At 33.4% G+C, this 19,332-nt stretch overlaps 1 protein-coding gene across 1 annotated transcript; it reads right to left on the minus strand.

The window, feature by feature from the left end:
* Positions 1–11,651: 11,651 nt before the first annotated feature.
* LOC127836421 (uncharacterized) lies at positions 11,652–15,816 on the minus strand. The gene is made up of 8 exons (XM_052363058.1): positions 15,716–15,816; positions 14,832–14,960; positions 14,251–14,334; positions 13,476–13,671; positions 13,245–13,316; positions 12,865–12,951; positions 12,529–12,679; positions 11,652–12,150 (listed from the first exon to the last, which is right to left on the minus strand). The coding sequence occupies exons 1-8, from the start codon at positions 15,814–15,816 to the stop codon at positions 11,852–11,854; spliced, it is 1,119 nt and encodes a 372-aa protein (XP_052219018.1). The 3' UTR covers positions 11,652–11,851.
* Between the last annotated feature and the right edge of the window lie 3,516 nt (positions 15,817–19,332).

The following is a 19,332-nucleotide window of genomic DNA, read 5'->3' on the forward strand; positions in this document are numbered from 1 at the left end:
ATACACTTTGCGATATGATGCTATAATGTCGGTTGTTTTAGTGATTAATCATTATGTTAACCATGTTATCCGCCATCTGGAATGTAATTGTTTTGACATGTATGCGAAATTGATCTTGTTCGATTTGGTTCTGTATATTCAGAATTGAGTCACACTGTTATAATTTTCCTGTTGGTACATATTATTTTTAAGTTGGCACCAACAAGGGTCTAACAATTGATCCACATGTGCACTCCCAGTAAGTATATATACTATAATGTAAGTGATTTAAAATAATATTAAACTACGTGTTTGATAAGTGTTTGCTTTGGTTCATATTTAATTATTAGTGTTTTTATATAATGATAATGCTGTCAAAGTCAGCGGTGATTATACGTGTATAACAACATTAATTATAACTTTTATATTGTTTTCAACAAATAATATATGGATGACACATCGGCATAACTTTTCAGTGCTTAAAATACACTCTTTCTATTATATTTTATGCAAAAATTAGGTACATACGTTGGTTTACATAAAGGTAGTTTGAACAAAATACGTTAATCCAACTCTTGAAAAAAAGGTGTTTGGTTTGCAAGGGAAAACAAAGCGATTGCCAGTGACTATTTTCCTAAAAATATAATCTGTTATTTCGACAGGTAGAATTATATGTAAGTTCATTATTAACGTTAACCCGTTTTTGGCATTCTCTACTCAAACAAGTGCATACATACTGTATTTTTTTAATATAGCACATGTGTAATGGTATCACAGATGTAGAATTGGAATACATATATTATAACGATAAATACTGATCATCATTCAGATTGACCTACTGCCGTAGACTAAGTCACTGGCGCATCAAAATGCATTGTTATCAAGTCGTTTTGCTCGTTTACTAAACTATTTAGTTTCTCAGGCCTCGCCACATTCGTTGTGAAACGTTCATGATTGTTTAAAGTTACATATTTTATTATTTTTGAAAATGCAATAAATGTATTTAAGACAATTTAAGTGAAGTGGAAGTTGCCATGCGTGTGAGTGAATTTTCTGATGTTTACCTGTTTCAGGGGATTAAATGCATGAGTTATTTTATATTGTCAGAGTAAGGACAAAGTAAATTTACACTACTCAATCTACATGCATATGGGCAGTTCTACTTTTAGGATAAAAACTTCATAGTACGTGGAAATCGTGAATGTTTTTTTCTGATGGAAAAAAGGAATTAAACAAATAAGCCGCCTCCCCCTCTCCTTCATTCTGTTTAACAAATAGCGTGGCCGGAAAAAATAACATTATTTTTTAGTTTTAAGAACGAATTGTATTCATTTGTTGATTAATTGCACCATGTTTGTTATGGTATAATGCAACACTTGCATGCTTGTAGTCGGCTTATAGCTAATGAAGTCATAAATGTATTGTTTGATTTGCGTTATGTCTCTTATGCTTATTTTGATGTGAATAATATTTGAGTCAATCAAATAAGGCATTTTTGTATAACTTATATAAGGTCATATGATAAACATATTTAATTTAAATATTGTTTCATACATATTCTTTTCAATTTTTTGTACTAACTTAAATATTATCCATGAACGTATATACACCGTTCCCCAGTTGGAACACATTGAAGTGCCACAGTTGGAACGCACTTAGTTCCCCTGTTAGTATACACCATTCCCCTGTTGGTACACATTGAAGTTCCACAGTTGGTACGCACTTAGTACCCCTGTTGGTATACACCGTTCCCCAGTTGGCACACATCGCAGTTCCTCATTTGGTACGCACATAATTCCCCGGTTTGCATGTAAAATTTTCTTTGATTTACTACCCTATTTATCATAATTTTTAGGTCAAAATCGTATTTTAGGTTCGAAACTTGTCTGTTCTTTATCACTTTCAGCTTTCTAGAGTATGTGGAAATGGTGGTCCCCGGTTGGTAGGTTTAGAACACATTTCCCCGGTTGGAAGGTTTTACAAGTATGTGTGTGTGTGTGTGTGTGTGTGTGTGTGTGTGTGTGTGTCCGTGCGTGCGTGCGTGTGTGCGTGCGTGTGTGTGTGTGTGTTATTTAAAATACAAGTTGTTTTCATTTATATTATCATGACAAAGACTAATTGGTAATACATATTTATTTTAAAAAATGTAATTGTTCTCGGTGAATATCATAAGTATTTAAGTAGTTGATATTTTTTAAAGAATTGTGTGGGAACGTAGCATGGCCTTCAGTCAGCACATAATCCAAATACAATTACAAAGACTAGACCAAGACAACGTTTACATGATCAGTATGTAGTTGATACAACAGGATAATATATCAATAATATTAAAATCTTAATAATTCATTTACAACTTCAGCTCTAAATGTCCGCAAAATACATTCTCTTAGACAAATTAGGTGTTTTATGTTATGCACACACATTTCACATTATTAAAATATGAAATGTTTTAACATTATCTGAATAATTCAGACGTTGTATACAATTTTGGCAACATATATTCTACATTTTTCAATTGATTTGTATTACAAACTATTTATAATGTTTAAATTTTCCATTCATTATTTACATTTATAAAACTCTATTTACAATAAATCTGCACGTTCGTTGTATAATGAACGCTGATTTATAGACATCAGTTTATGTAAAAACCTGACAAGAACTCTAGCCAGAAAATTTCCGATTGGTCTATTTGTGAACAGGTCATTTTGATGAATGAGCATATTATTACATATTCACCAAACTATTTCCACCAAATCCACGACCCCTTCTCTAAGGACAGAGTTTTCTCCCCTGTACCCTGAGCCACGCCCCTTGACAACATGTTCCCGCCTTTATTCACGTACATGACCGGCCAAACGACATAATCCAGGAATGCTCCACGCGACGTGTACTCCTTGTAGGTGCCTTTGTTAAACTGAATCCGGGTACCACTTGCACGTGTCTGACCGTTCGTATTCCTTCCGGTCTGGCGAGCGGAAATACCCTGAGACGAGTTTCGTTGTTTGACCTCAAGCACTGATGAGAAAAAAAGATGTATTTCCTTGAAAACAGTAATAAACGGAACTTGTTTTTTGTTATCATGCGAGAATATTATTATCAGCACCACTGGATATGTTTAAAGATTTTTAGAATCTTAAAAATGGACAACCAATTCATACCGTCAATCGATCCGAATAAAGTATTGGACACATTAGCTGTAGTTGTAAATGAAGTTGTTAATGTCGAAGGTCATTAATTATAAACGAAATAACACTACAAAAGTATTGTCCACTACACGGCAATCTAATGGATGACACATGCTTTACCCAAACTTCAAGCATATTTAAATACACATGCTTTCCTTAGCTACGATATAACGAGTTTAGGTTCATACCGCGTTCCTCAAGACCCAGTTTCGGCCTCCCCGGGCACTCCACGAAGACAGGCGGGTCAGATGCCGCCATCAGCAGACACAGTCGTGCACACTCTAATAGGTAAGCTTTAACGTCATCATTACTCAACAGATGGCTCACTCGATCATCGGCGCCAATAGACGCAACGAACTGCTCAATTTTCTGTAATTATGACAATTATGAAAAATTATCTGCATGTATATAGTAACAGAGGAAGATAAAGAGTCATACACCGTACATGGCGCTTTTCAAAAAGAGCAGTTTGAAAACATGGACCATTATTTTGCATGTTAGAAATGACCTTACATACATCAAATCTGCACGAGTACACACGAATTTGTCTTAAGTATGTGCATGCAGTTTAATTTTAAGTATTGTCCATGAATACGTCATGAAATAATTGAAAACATATCGATTTGAACAGATATTTTTTAAGCCCGCTGAACAAAGAAGATATACAGTATGACGACGAAGATAAATATGTTTCAACCGGCTTCATCCAGGGAACTATTCGGTATAAACAATCGGCTACAATATACCTGTGGAAAATACCTGACGTGTTTCAGGATTCCTCGCTTTCTGCGATCTTTCAATGGTTTCGTCAATGTCGCATCATTCTGAATTGATGGCACCAATAATTACATAACGGTAACGGTGCTGATGATTTGTTCGAGGCATATTATTGCAGTACAATCATCCCAGCCAAACCATGTTATTGTTCAAGTCAGACAAAACACAACAAAACTAGACAAGTGAAAAGAAAGCATCATTTTTCACAGCTTGTTGCTCTTGAATAATTATATAGCTTTTAAACATAAATTCCACTTCTTCTTAAGAGCCAAATGTTTAAATAAAATACACAATAACACCACAAGATATCATTAACGAACTCCCGCACAGCTCGTCGCAATAATACCCACGACTTCGCATTTCCTTCGTCTCATATTTAACTTGTAATAATCAGGTTATATAAATTTACACTAGTTTAAAAAGGGTATAACGTTTGCATTTTTAATGTATGAAATCAATATTGCATCAAATCATAAGGAACAATTAATGCAAAATTTAAATGTTTTACGTTTAAGGAATTACGGCCATAGACGTATCGACATTTCAAATATTAAAAACACCATGTGTATAAAAACCCGCTATATCGTTACGGGTGTATAATACCCCGCTATATCGTAACGGGTGTATAATACCCCGCTATATCGTAACGGGTGTATACTACCCCGCTATATCGTTACGGGTGTATAATACCCCGCTATATCGTAACGGGTGTATAATACCCCGCTATATCGTAACGGGTGTATACTACCACGCTATTTCGTTACGGGTGTATAATACCCCGCTATATCGTAACGGGTGTATAACAACGCGCTATATCGTTACGGGTGTATAATACTCCGCTATATCGTAACGGGTGTTTAATACCCCGCTATATCGTAACGGGTGTATACTACCCCGCTATATCGTAACGGGTGTATACTACCCCGCTATATCGTTACGGGTGTATAATACCCCGCTATATCGTAACGGGTGTATAATACCCCGCTTTATCGTAACGGGTGTATACTACCCCGCCATATCGTTACGGGTGTATAATACTCCGCCAAATCGTTGCGGGTGTATATCTCCCCGCTATATCGTTACGGGTGTATAATACCCGCTATATCTTTACGGGTGTATACTACCCCGCTATATCGTTACGGGTGTATAACAACCCGCTATATCGTTATGGGTGTATTACACCTCGCTATATAGTTACGGGTGTATAATACCCCGCTATATCGTTACGGGTGTATAATACCCCGCTATATTGTTACGGGTGTATTACACCCCGCTATATAGTCCCAGGTGTACAATACCCCGCTATATCGTTACGGGTGTATAACGCCCCACTATATCGTTACGGGTGTATAATTCGACCATTTGAGTACCTTGTCCTCCTCTACAAGGAACCATCTTGCCAAATGCTGCCAAGACTCCTCCATCTCCGCATTGCAAAACACGTATGTAATCTGTAAGTATAAATGTTTGTTATTTATTATTATTATTATTTAGATGTGTAATATAACATGGTTAAGACTTACGATGTTTACGCGGTAATAAATTTGTGTTCTGTTCCGTTCTATACACGTTATTAGGTTACTTAGGTCATAAGCCATTTTAAAAGTTTATATTTTGTTCATAATTTCCGAAAATGTTATTGTGTTTAGCTATTACTGAAATAAATGTACAGACGTTTATCAGTATATCTTGAAATACGTGCACTTATGTTGTCAGTATTCCTGTAGCATCCAACCGTCAAGCATTTACATAAGACAAATCAAGCACAATCAATTGAATATACACGCCAGGAATATCCATTACGTTGTCCGTATAAATTGCAATTAACACGGCCTCGAGTAATTAACAATAAGACAGAAAACCATCACTCCGGGTTTTGTTTGTTCGTTCAAATATTGTTGGAAATGTATCGAATTTGCAACTAAGTGCTTTATACTTTCACGACAAATATAAAATCATCATATGGTATACTTAATCCTTCTTTGACCGGTTTTTACTGGTTAGAAAGATATGAGCCTCGTTTGGGGAAACTGGACTTAATCCATGTGCGTAAAGTTTAGTCCCAGATTAGCATGAACAGTCCGCACAGTCTTATCAGGGACAACACTTTCCGCTTTTATGAAATGTTTCGTTTTAGGGGAAGTCTCTTCTCAACGAAAGTCGAGTTTATACGGAAAGTGTCGTCCATGGCCAGAATCTGCGGACTGCACATGCTTATCTGGGACGACACGACACCAAAACGAGGCTCATCGTCTAATGTCGTTACCATAAACATGTCCAGTAAAAAATCGATGGTTTCTCTTTCCGCTCCATACAGTATTTTATTAACGGTCGAGTATGCGGTGGTCCACTGGTTGTCATACAGTTCACTGAACATCTCCGCCAGTTTTGTAGGTCTGAACTGGTCACTTAGATCGGCGATGTTCGGATTGTTGTCACGCAGTTTTGATGACATAACAGCACTTAGTCTGATACGAGAACGGTGCATGCGTAAGACGTTCATACGATTCGTATTAGACTCTTATTGGATTTCTACATGTTTGCACCGTCGAAACTGGTATCTATTCAGTTTTTGAAAATTGCAATACGTTTTAAGTATTACACAATAAATAGTTAATGTTTTCTGTTTTCATCGCCTTTGTTAAATGTATTTTCTCTGGCTCACATTAAACAATTTACTTCAATTCTTAAGATTGTAACCATGTCACCATGTCATTTTAAAAATACATAAGATATGTAATATATTATCAAATGTGGTTGGACTGATTTGTACCGTGTCTGTAGATCTTCCTTCTCCAAAGTCACTCTACGTAGTTCATCTTTAACGTGTTGCAATTCTGTCGATTCGTTGCTCGCGTAGGACCATGCCCTGAATGAAAGGAAAGTTGTGCCTGTTCATTACATTATACATCGATATAAATAGAGTACCGCTATATGAAATATTTTATAATCATTATGTGTCTTTGAACTTATTTGATTATTTGACTGCGTTCCATTTTTAAGTTATTAAACATGTGTCAAATTATGATAAAACCAAAGTTCATTATGAAATGGTTTGGGTCTTACCTGATGATGAAGTTCCATATGGATTGGAACAACCGAGAAATTCTTCTTTCCACGCCTGCAAAACAATACACAAGCTATTATTTATATACTAAAAATTGTTAATCAATATTAACACATGTTGAAATGTTTCATTCGAAAATCAAGAGAGTAGATCTAATTTATATGCTTAATTTAAAATCAACCCGAGAAATAAGATATTAGACACGCGTGGAAAAAAAGTGGAAATAAGTGGAAAAACCCTCATAACAATAGGACTTATTGAGAAAAAACGATTTAAAGAATAACTTCAATAATATTGCAAAGATATGAACACTTCTGATGTTTTAATATATTGAATACACAATTTACCGATAACTGACTTGTGTGTATATTTCGAAATTTATGCGCAGGTCAATTACGAGTGCATCTATAGGGTTGACATGTCTCTGTGACCATTCAAGGGGAAATATTTCATTTTGAGCAAAAGTAGGACAAATTTACCCCGGCTGTACGATACGTGTCTTTAAATGATAAGGCGTTAATATTTGTAGAGGTAAACAAACACATGTAGCTACATAATCTAATGGATTAACTACAACCGAAAAGCGCGGCTATGCTCTCTGTCTATTGGTTTTTAAATGAATTGGGTCATCCGTCTTAATCCTAAAATGGTCTTAGAGGAATCAACTATAACGAAAAACATCTAAATTAACTGTAATCTATTTTATTTTATCCTAAATTGTTAATAACATGTTATAAACGTACCGGACATGATCCTAGTTCAAGATTACACCAAGGAGCTCGACTAAAATTTCTAAACACATCTTACACGTCACAACTTATCAGAGACGTACATACATAATTATGACGTTCAACTAGTAAACACAACAATTACACAGTAGTACGGTCGCAGTAAGGTGACATCACCGCTTCAAAAAGAAAAGACGCAAAAAAGACGGGAAAACAGAACTTGTGTCTTTCGCTCAAAAAAAAAAAAATAACTCGGAGAAACAAAAAAATAAGTCTGTTTTCCTGCCTTTTTTTGGAGACGGGAAACACAATCGCTATATTGTGCGCACAAGATAATCGGCCCATCACAGCCGCGGATTATATGCAGGGAACAAGATACTATCTTGTTTCCTAAAATTAATCGGCTAATCAGAATCCTTGCATTAGATCATTAATTAAATTCACTGTTGTTAAAAATTTCGTGAAAATGGCACATCGAGATGAACTCATACGGGGCTATTTTTAGGAGCTGAAAACACACGTTCTGTTTTCCCCTTCTTTTTTTTGGAGCGGTGATGTCACCTTAGTGCCACCGTACAATAGACATATATCAGCATATTGTAATACAAATAATAGAAGTGACTGATAATCAATTGAACACAGCATATTATCAAACAATGGTTGCACTTATTAACTCACGGAAAATACATATAAATAGTTTATACTTAAAGGGAACAACTTTGAATGAAGGGACACAACCTGTCCTATTTCAGAATAATTCATTCATGAAAAGTTAAATTGAAATTGATTGGACAAAACTATTAGTTCGTTTATGAACATCAATGAAAATATTTTGAGTATTGCTTTTGCAATAGATGATATTGGTGTGAAGACGAGTGAAGCAGGTAGTTGTCACTTTTTGTCAGAATGGTGCATGCGATTGGCATGTTTACACAAGCATATACAGCTTTTGACAGTATAATTTTTATCTTATTACCATTCTGTGTATTATTAATTTTGAACATATAAAACATAACATAATTTATCAGAATAAATACATTTTCAGTGCTCCTATATTTGTTATTTTACAAGAGTATCAGCCATACACCGGTAAAATTATATGACAACAACTTACTATATTAATGTGTATCTCAAATGTATCGTAATAAATTAAAGTAACTCTCTGACAATATCTTTAAAGCATAAACTGCTGCACACTTACACTTTTGCATTTTCCTTAAGTTTTGTAATTATTGTTTCTTAATGCTAATGGTAGATCAATATCGGTAAATACACAGCGAAATAATAGCAATCCATTTAGATATGTTTGTTACACAATAGTGAATAGATCTACTCATGTATGTAAACAAAAGCGGTTTAGCTTTAAAGAGAGAACTTTGACAAATCCTTAAAACTTTATACAAATGCTATTCTATCGAATTATTTATTTCTATATACAAGGAAGATGCATGTGTTCTAAGAAACCAAATCTACATTAAACTGTATATTGTTTTTATATAACTTTAGTCAAACTTACTTCAAAATCAGTTATCTTCTCGAAACGTTAAAAAGAATTCGTACCTTTAATAAATCCAGCTTTATCGAATTTCGTTGGTTTGACCATTTTCGCCTCTTCCTTCTCATCCGATGGGACTTTTTCAGGATCTTGCGGCACAGCTTGGTAAGTATTAGTCTGACCCATCGAGGGCGACGAAATCGAAAGAGGAAGTAAATTGCTCTGCTGTTTAGGCCAAAACTTTTATCTTGTGTTTCCCGTGTGTCCATAGCCTATGTTCGACCAAATCAAAAACAACAACAACAACAACAACAAAAGTAACAATTGTGAATCCATTTATAGTTGTCAAACCGGCTTGAATTATACTAGAACATACACCAGTTAAGGCATACAAAGGAGCGAAAAGTAATACAAATATTTTAACATATTTTGTCTGCTAAAATATGTATGTAATTAATTGTAATTTGTTTTGTTTCAATAAGCTTACTTAAGCATCGCAAGTCTTTTGTTTGAAAATTAAAAACACTTTCTTTTGATTATTTTGTTGACCCCCCACCCCGTCATTGCCATTACTGCATAAAATGTAGTATCCTTTTATTTTGCCTTTTCTATCGTTAAGATAGCATGATCGCTTTCTAATTACTTTTTGATGTTGCATGTTCATGTTTATTGTTTTGAGTTGTTATGTTCATTTGTTGTGAATTATAAGAATACCATTTGCTTTTTAATTTAATACCCTAAAGGTTGGCACGTTTTGACGTCCATAATCATAATTCTGTGTGTTATCACAATTTTTCTTTGGTTTAGTACGCATGTAGGTTCATACTTATAGTTCCGTGGAAACGCATTTTTTGTTTCGCAATTATTCTGTTGGTTTGTAGGCTTTTATGACCATAATAATAAATCTGTGAGTTCGCGTGGTTTTATTCTTTTTATAATGCATAACATGTTGTGTACATACAGCCTCGTTGGTACCTTTGCTGGCATACAAACACATTTGTAAGCTGGTAGGCACGCCTGTAGATTGATTACACTCATGTTAGATTACAAAGCCCAAATCTCAATATTCTTTTGTGTAAGTATTTTAAGTCATTATTTACATGGTTGATTTGAACGTTTTATTATTGTCATTAGTTTACGCAAGATTGTTTGTACTAAATAAACAATATGTTGTTATTGGCGTCAAAAACTTCCATACTTCTTTTTATCAACATGGTTTTAAATTTTCAATTACTATAAAGCTTAAATCTCAGTTAATATGAGGTTTTAATCTCAATTACTATAAGATTGAATTTCAATTTTTATGAGGCTAGAATCTCAATTATAATGGGGCATTGATCTCAATTATTAAGGATCTTGGATCTCAATTATTATGAGACCGAAATCTTAATTATTATTAGGCTTTAATCTCAATTTATAAAAGGTTTGAATCTATAATTATTATAAGGCTTAAACCTCAATTATTATGGGACAGAAATCGAAACTATCATGAGTCCTGAATCTCTATAAATATACGGCTAGAATCTCTTTCATTATGGGACATTGATCGCAATTATTATAATGCTTAAATCTCAATTATTATAAGGCTGAATCTCAATTATTATATGGTTTTAATCGCAATTAATATCAGGGTGGAATTTTACGTATTCAAGAGTTTGAACCTTATTATAAGGCCTGAATCTCAGTAACTATACGTCTTTAATCTCTAAGTCTTCAATGTCAATAATTATAAGGCTTGAATCTCAACTATAAGACGTATATCTCAATTATTACAAAGATTGAATCTCAAGTATTATCAAGTATTGGATCTCAGTTATTGTAAGGCGTGTGTCTCAACTATTATAAGACATGCGTTATAAAATGTATATTTTATATATTTATAGATGTTTATATGAGATTATGTAGTCGTTTCAATATTATCCTCTGGGTGGGTACAGAGGATCCAATAATATACATATAAACATGACCGAATCTCAATAATTCTATGGGTTGGTTGTGTGCTTACGTCTCCATTATGGCGAAGATTATATGGGTGTTATGACAATACTATAGACATTTGCTTGATAGGTAGAATGTCGTTTAGTATGCATTATTATCAAATATTGTATCTTAGTATTTGCAAAGGACTTCAAAGCGTTATTGATATTGGCTATATGAAGTGCATTTAATATATTCGTCCGATTATAAATCATGTGTATACATGTATACTATTTTACCGGAACACCTTAATATGATATAATTGCCTCTAGATTTCAAAACATCGTCGAGCTTGTTCAAAATATGTATATAATGAAAATCACGTAACCTCTTAGTTACTGCTTAACACATCATCTACATATTTGTTGAATCTGGGAATAGTATATGCTACAAAATCTCATTGAAATTTGTTTTAAGTTACCTTTCATACATTATTAATCTTTCATTTGTGAACAGCTTATATTTTATTGCAACTATTAAACATTTTGTATCGCAAAATTTCAAAGCAAGTTATTGGCAAACTATGTTTAAATAAACAAATATTAAACGGAAAATCAATTTAGAAGTAATAAAAGGAGTATCCAGGACTGATTCACAAATTGGAGTGTGCAGTATTCAATTGTCATCGTAGTGTAATCTCTCAGACATGTTTACTCTTCCATGTCCATTGTTCTTCCTCTCCTCTGGCCACTGCCTCCGACGTCCCCTGTGCCACACCCTTTCCGAGCATGGGGCCACCCTGGTGCAGATACATAACCGGCCAGACGACGTACTCCATGTAAGGACCTCGTTTCGTGTACTCTTTAAAATGATCCTTGTTGAATGGTGCTCGCATACTACATGTAGTTTCTTGTTTTCGGGTATCCTCGTTCACAAAGATATCTTCGTCCTGTTGCGTCTTCTTGTCATTTTGTTCTTCACCATCTCTGTTAATTTCTGCTTATATACAATATATATGTTTTTCTTAATGCATCGGTTCATTTGATTATGTACCATTTTTTCAGTAAATGATACAAATAAGTTACAAATATTTCATGGCATTCGGTGGCTTTATTGTATAATGGTATTATACATGACAAAGAAACACCTTTCTTACACGGTCGTTTTATATTGTCACAATTAACCCTGTTTATGTAACCATTTACTTAATTAATTGATTATTAAGCTTGATTATATTAGATGTATTACATATAACTTAGAATTCCGTACTCAAACAATACCATTTTCTGAGCTTTACGGCAAAACGTTTCATATTTGAAATAAATATGGATGGAAGAAAACGGATTATCTGCACTATATGACAGAGGTATGCCATACCTGGGCGTACGATGACGACGGGCGGGTCGTTGGCACACATGAGTAGACATAATTTAACGCACTGTTTGATGTACTCAATCGCCTTCTCAGAGGAAAGCAACTCATGCAACTTTGGTTTGCCACCCCACGAGTTAAGTCTCTCAATAAATTTCTGAAAGCCACATGCATGTATTGTATACATATTGAACAGTGTACAAAAGACTGAATAAATTATTTAATAAATACATACATTAACTAATACATACAGCTGCATTTTTTGTTGAAATAAAAAGGTTTTAGGACAATCTCTTTTAAAACTGACACCTTTGAACCTGAACTATTTATAACCAAAACAACCTGGGTCATGTCCTTTGTCATTCCCTGAACGAGCGTCTTTCGCGAATCTTTCAGACTTTTGGCAAGTTGTTGTGAGTTTGGTAAAGACTGAAACAAATAATTTAGTTTTGAGATTGTAAACAGAAACTTTATTATACAATTCTTGCATTTAACTTGCAATAAACATTTAATATGAGGAAATTAATTTTGACGTTTCAAATAATTTAAGATTATCGATAAACATAATTGACCTGTTGCACATCACAAGTCAGGTATTGTTGTATTAATACTTATATTAATCAAATTTTAACGCCGATAATATAATTATTATGAGGCCCAATCCAAATCGATGCCATGAGTAAACAATTACAATATTTAAATGTACTGTCCAAAGTCCAAACCTCATTCAGGAACCACGTTGACACCTCTTTCCATGTTCTTTCCATCTCGTCTTTACAGAATTCATAGACATCCTGAAAACAAATCAAATTAACAGTACTCAAACATGGTTAGATTTGTTAACAAACACATTTATTTGGACAAAGTCTGATTAACTCTCACACGTTAACAGATTGCTAAAGTCAAAGACCACAACGGCACTTAAAATCTGAAATACAAAAGCTAAAAAATACCATCACTATATCCAGAAGTATCGTTATTGATTGTCTCTCAGAAAAATCGTTGTTAAAAACATCGAAAACGTCTGTCCACTCGTTGTCGTACAATTCACTGAACATCTCCGCCAGTTTTGTAGGCCTGAACTGGTCACTTAGATCGGCGATGTTAGGATTGTTATCACGTAGTTTTGTTGACATCAGGGCACTTAATCTAAAAGAATATCATGCATCAAATTTTCAAACGTTTGTGTCAGGTGGTCCATACATGATTCATTTTCTTGATACGTATCTAGTACTAAATCTCGGTATAGTGATATTTTGATTCCGTTAACCACAAGCATATATATATGATCGAATAAAGTTATAACATATTGCAAGTATATTTTTATATTGAGTCGAATGAAGAGAAGCTGTTAATTTTTTTTATTTTTTTTTCCAGAGATTTAACAAAAAAATATCATTAATGTTTACCATACTTTATTTAAGTGTGTACTTTATTTTTGACAATATTTTATGAAAAAAAATCGTATCAGTACATTCAAAACTTAAAGCTCAATGAACAATTGTGCAATACAATCCTCTTTTGGACGTTTCACTGAACCCAAATGAATCATTATGTGACCAATACCACTTTAATGACTGTTCAATAATATAAGTTTACTTTTATACATTAAATTTGTTAGAAATAAAAGGTTAGATTTACAAAAATTACATGACTCTGAATGTAAATTTTAAACATAATTTCAGCCAATTAATACTGTATATACAAAGTGTAATATATTGAAGAAACCTTCTCAAAGCGTCTTCTTTTTCAGACTTTGTTGCATTCAATTCCTGTTGTAGTTGTTCAATTGTTTTATGCGCTTTCTCCATTCTGAAATACGAAATAAACGCTGTGTTTGTTTCTAATGAAGTTATCAAACATATTAAAACATCATTTTAGGCTTTCTCAGACATTGTAATAAATGCATGCTTTTAACAAGTTTCCAAAAGCCTACAAACAATAATGATTTATAGTAAACCAATATCGTAAAATATGTATAAAAACAAAATACAAATATCGTGTGTAACATCGGAGGTTTCGAGGTTTAGCTTAAGCCTACTTCTAGGTTGACCAACCGTCTAATAAATGTAAGCTTCTATTCAGTCGCTTTTAATATATTTATGAATTACTTTACTTGACGCCATACCAATTAACGATGACGTTTGTAGTGATTAAACAATGGCGATAAAACGGCATAATATAATTAATTAGTATCGAAAGTGGATATATTATGAATACTAGAAAACATTGTTATTCAAGCTTCGCATCTGTACTCAACAATTTCCTTTTATTTGCTATAAATGGTCCCATAGAATATATAACCTCACCTTGTTGATGAATTTCGTCTTTCTTCCTCACTTTTCTGCAGTTCACTTCTCAAATTGTCGAGCAAGTCATCCGTCTGCTCGTCATCAGATTTTGATCGCTTTCTCTTCTTTCTAGCAGGACTGTGCGACCTTCGGAAAAAATCGACCATGTCTTTTGTGCTTTACGGGTAGTGTATTTTCATAATCCAGAAAATAGTAACCTCTATTCAATAAACTCTCTGTTAAAGATACTGAAACAAGAGACTTAACATGTCAAGCATACTTGTGTGTAAGTGATCCAACGTATGTAAACAGTTCGCTGTTTTTTCTTTTCTTATAACAGTCTATTATTCCGTGAATATTTTTTGATTAATAATCAATGAAAAATAAACAATATCACGTTGACCTACAGATTATGGCACTTATTCCCGCCATACTGATTAAATACACAAGTATGTTTGATGATGTCATTACTTTCAAACGTTATACGTTTGAGCTTTACTCGCGTATGTTTGTTAGTTTATTTAGTTTAAGTATAAAAGTTGCGTTCGACCAATGAGCGAATATGTACTTTTTCGTGGTTATAGAAAAAGCAAATTTTTATACGTGGTTAAATATTTCTTTTACTTTAACTACCAGTGAAATCAAAAATGATCATACACCAAAATCAACAAATATCCGCGATGCTTAAACTGTTTAGCAATCAAAGCACCGATTTCATTACCCGTTGTACGACAAAGACGTTAATGACGTACAGAAAGTGTCCCTAAAATATGGAAGACTATTCTGACATTCAATTATTTTCCAAAAATAAGTGTTGACACACACATATACAAACATTATAAGATTTATTTATTTCATAGACGGTTTAGTATATATGGACTTATAAGAATATTTGTTCTCACCCGTGAGATGCACTTTGACATTCTCCACCATCATTGCGCTCACGGCCCTGCTCATCGTCCGATGGTGGCGGCCTTCTCCTGCTTCTGGCTTGACCGGACATCTAACTGAAAATATTCCATCAGCAGTTAAACAAATTCATTTGGGCAATACCAATACAAATATTGATACATGATGACCGGTTTCATAGGTGTTTTGGACACCGAAACTAAACACAAATAATATTCAAAGAATTAATTGAATGTGTTTCTACGATTTCTTTGAGAATACTGTGAAACATGTTAGAAAACATGTCAACAATATTGTATCTCAGGTTCAAATTATGAAGATGGTTTTGAACAAGATATTTAAAACTTAATATTAAGCTTTATCTTTAACCACTGCGGTAAATAAATCCTATCAGTTGGTATTTTTATCCTCATGCGTCTGTTTCCCTTTCAGGCTGTTACATGTTTACATGTTTACATTCATATTGTGATAGATTTTGGCACAGTTGCTGACAAATTGCAAAGGCTCTTAAATTGAAGATATTTAACTTTTATAAACCATATTTTTGTCAAATAAAATCAATATCAATTCCCCCAAAACAGCATATCTTTTTTGTTTCTGCATCAACAGCAACACCTACATACTGTAATATTTCATGTGTATTTCATTTAGAACTTCCAAAAGTTGCATATTTAATTCGAGACGGTACATTTTACCAAGATTAATACAAAATACACCCGAAAAAGAACCTTTTTTTGATACTAACCGAGCTTGTGTGATCTTGATTTAGAATGAAGATTATACACATTAAAATATATGAGGTTCAGAAAAACACGTCGTTGTTACCCTTTACATTGACACGTACCAATTTGCACCACAAGTTAGAATCAAACTCACAAAATACACGTAATCCTTATTATTCAGTGCAGCTGTTATGTGCAGGTATTTTATGTTTATAGTTCTAGTCAATGTAAGTGATCCATCGTACAGAACTTACCAAAGAAGCGAAATCGAAAGAAGAAGTAAATAAGCGTGGATCCTAGTTTCGGTTTAGATATACAATTCTCGTTGAACACTGCATTTGATTATAATAATATTTTTAGCGGAAAGAAGCGTATCGAAAGAAGAAGTAAATATGTTGATCCTAGTTTCGATTAAGATATACAATACTCGTTGAACACTGCATTTGATTATAATAATATTTATCGAAATTAGTGATTTTTATAAAGTCGATCTCAATAATAAACGTAAATTTTGATATTTATTATTATTTATTAACGAGTTTGTACGTCATCTGCAGAACATTAAGCCTATTTTTTACAACATGAGTTTAGAAATATGCAATAAGATTACAACAAACTACGAAGCAAATTCATATTAATGAAAAATTAACAGCAGACACAACTCTTACGGGATCTAGTATTAAGAATGACACAGTAATGTCCCTTAAACTATTTATTTACAATATGTAACAGGTATTGAATAAAAAATTTGATATCTAGAAAGACGTATATTATTAATAATTCTAGCACAAAGCTTTTATGTGACAAATTGCAGATGTAGTGTCATATGTATTGATTTAAAGAAGCGTGAATTCATACTTGTTGAGAAAACAGATTCCGGTCAGTCAGCAATTTAGAATTGAAAGGAATGGAAATATAAACACACCATAAACATAAAGTGATTTTTGATTGTGAAGATCACGAACAAATGTGTTGTAGTCAACTAGTTATTATTGTACGGACGTGCGAGACGTTAAACGATATCGCATGTTTGTCTGAACAGCAGAAGTGGGTTGAATTGCAAGCTGCCCGACAGTTGCATGACATAAATGCACGGTGATTTATGTTCAACAATTTTAACCTTTATATTTCCATTTAAAAAACAACAACACGGTACGTTAATGCCTAGTCTGTGGTCTCAAAGGTTGTTTCACTGAGTGTATTGTATTTAAACATCATGCAATATCTTATCTTTACCTATAACCACTTCTCTCAACATGCGTATCAGTGCCAACGTGTTTTGATCACTAGTGATATTTTTTGCGTCGGTTGGTGCATTGCAACCATCGCGGTAGCCAGTGCACATGAAGAATATAAAAGAGTTGTTGTTCAAACAATGCTGTCAATTAGTTTTTAGAAAGGCATTTGAATAAATAACATCGCATTATAAAGCAAATAGGCAATTTTTAGAGTGGAGACTGAAGTTGACTTGGTTTGAGATAATTGCACCGTGTGTATCTCAATATAAATATGTCTCATGAACGAAACATTAATTACTCTTATTACATTTGCAAGCCAGAGATTGTTGATCAGATCAATCAATTGAATGTTTAGTAAATGACTTGCTATTGACCAATACAGGATCACACAGATCATAACTGTAACTTTCAGTCAGATCTAATCCTTTGTATTTGATCATCCAAATGTATTCAGAGGATTGTTTGCCCACAATCTGCGATACTTATGCACGTTATTGCGTTTGTGTTCCATGCATGTCATATGTGCTTCTGTATCTGGTCAAAATGTTATTTTACATTTTACTTTACTCGCTCAGGTGTTCTTAAGGACGTACTAAATATATGGTTTATTTCACCTCTAGCGATCTACAAGGAAAATCATAGCGACCAGATATATTTGAAAGGGAATTTTTAAAACTTATATTCTAAAAATAAGGGGTTCAAAACTCGTAAAATTGAGCTATTGCGAACGTGTTGTTTGGCTATATGTCACCTATTTGCTATTTTCACATATTGAATAGAAGTGTTTTTTCTCAATTTTCAAGGCGATAGCTTCTGAGTCACGATCTGAACTTAATCATGTTCTTTTAATTAAAATGAATATTTTTTAGTCTATGTATAACTTTGTGTCAGCTTCATGCATATGGTTTGAGAACGCTTTCTTGTTTCTGGCATTTAATATTGAAAGCATGAATTACGCGTTTTCAGATTTTTTAAGAAGACTGTGCCATACTATAAGTTGTCTTTTTATGAAGAGTTTCGACAAAGGTGATCTTTTTGGACTGAACTGATTTATTCTGACATTAAAAGCATGTGTATGCTTTCAGCTGTATTAGGGTTTTAATATGTGTATATATATATTTGAGGGGTTATAATTGTTGGTGACAACAAAATTTTGAGTTTCAATCAACTAAACAGTTTCTGAGGAGCAGACCTGATTTGTGAAGGCTTTAAGGGTCTTTAGGATTTTGTATAAGAGGGGCTAATAGCTATTTAGATTATCTCATGTTCGTCATACAAGTGAAGGTTTTAACATTAATGGTAGTTTGTATTGTATCCACATGAGTAAACAGCATTAACTGAATATGTTTGGTATTACGTGATGCTCTTAAATCCTTATCACAGTATAAGCATAACTGTTTTTCGAAAAACACTCATAGGGCTGATGCGGCTATGTTGCTATTAATATATCGATGGTATATTTAGAAGGCATTAAGCTTTTGTTTATAGTTAAACACTTTTAAAATGTAGTTTCAAATTAAGTATTTTTCAAATATTTGTGATACAAATCATAGTATTTTAATTAAAATTTCTTATTTACGACATACAAAAATTATACACCTCTTAATAATAGTCATCTGGATGCAAGTATTGTATGTTGCTCAAAACATT

Source organism: Dreissena polymorpha, chromosome 6 (genome assembly GCF_020536995.1).
Source record: "Dreissena polymorpha isolate Duluth1 chromosome 6, UMN_Dpol_1.0, whole genome shotgun sequence".
NCBI lineage: Eukaryota > Metazoa > Mollusca > Bivalvia > Myida > Dreissenidae > Dreissena > Dreissena polymorpha.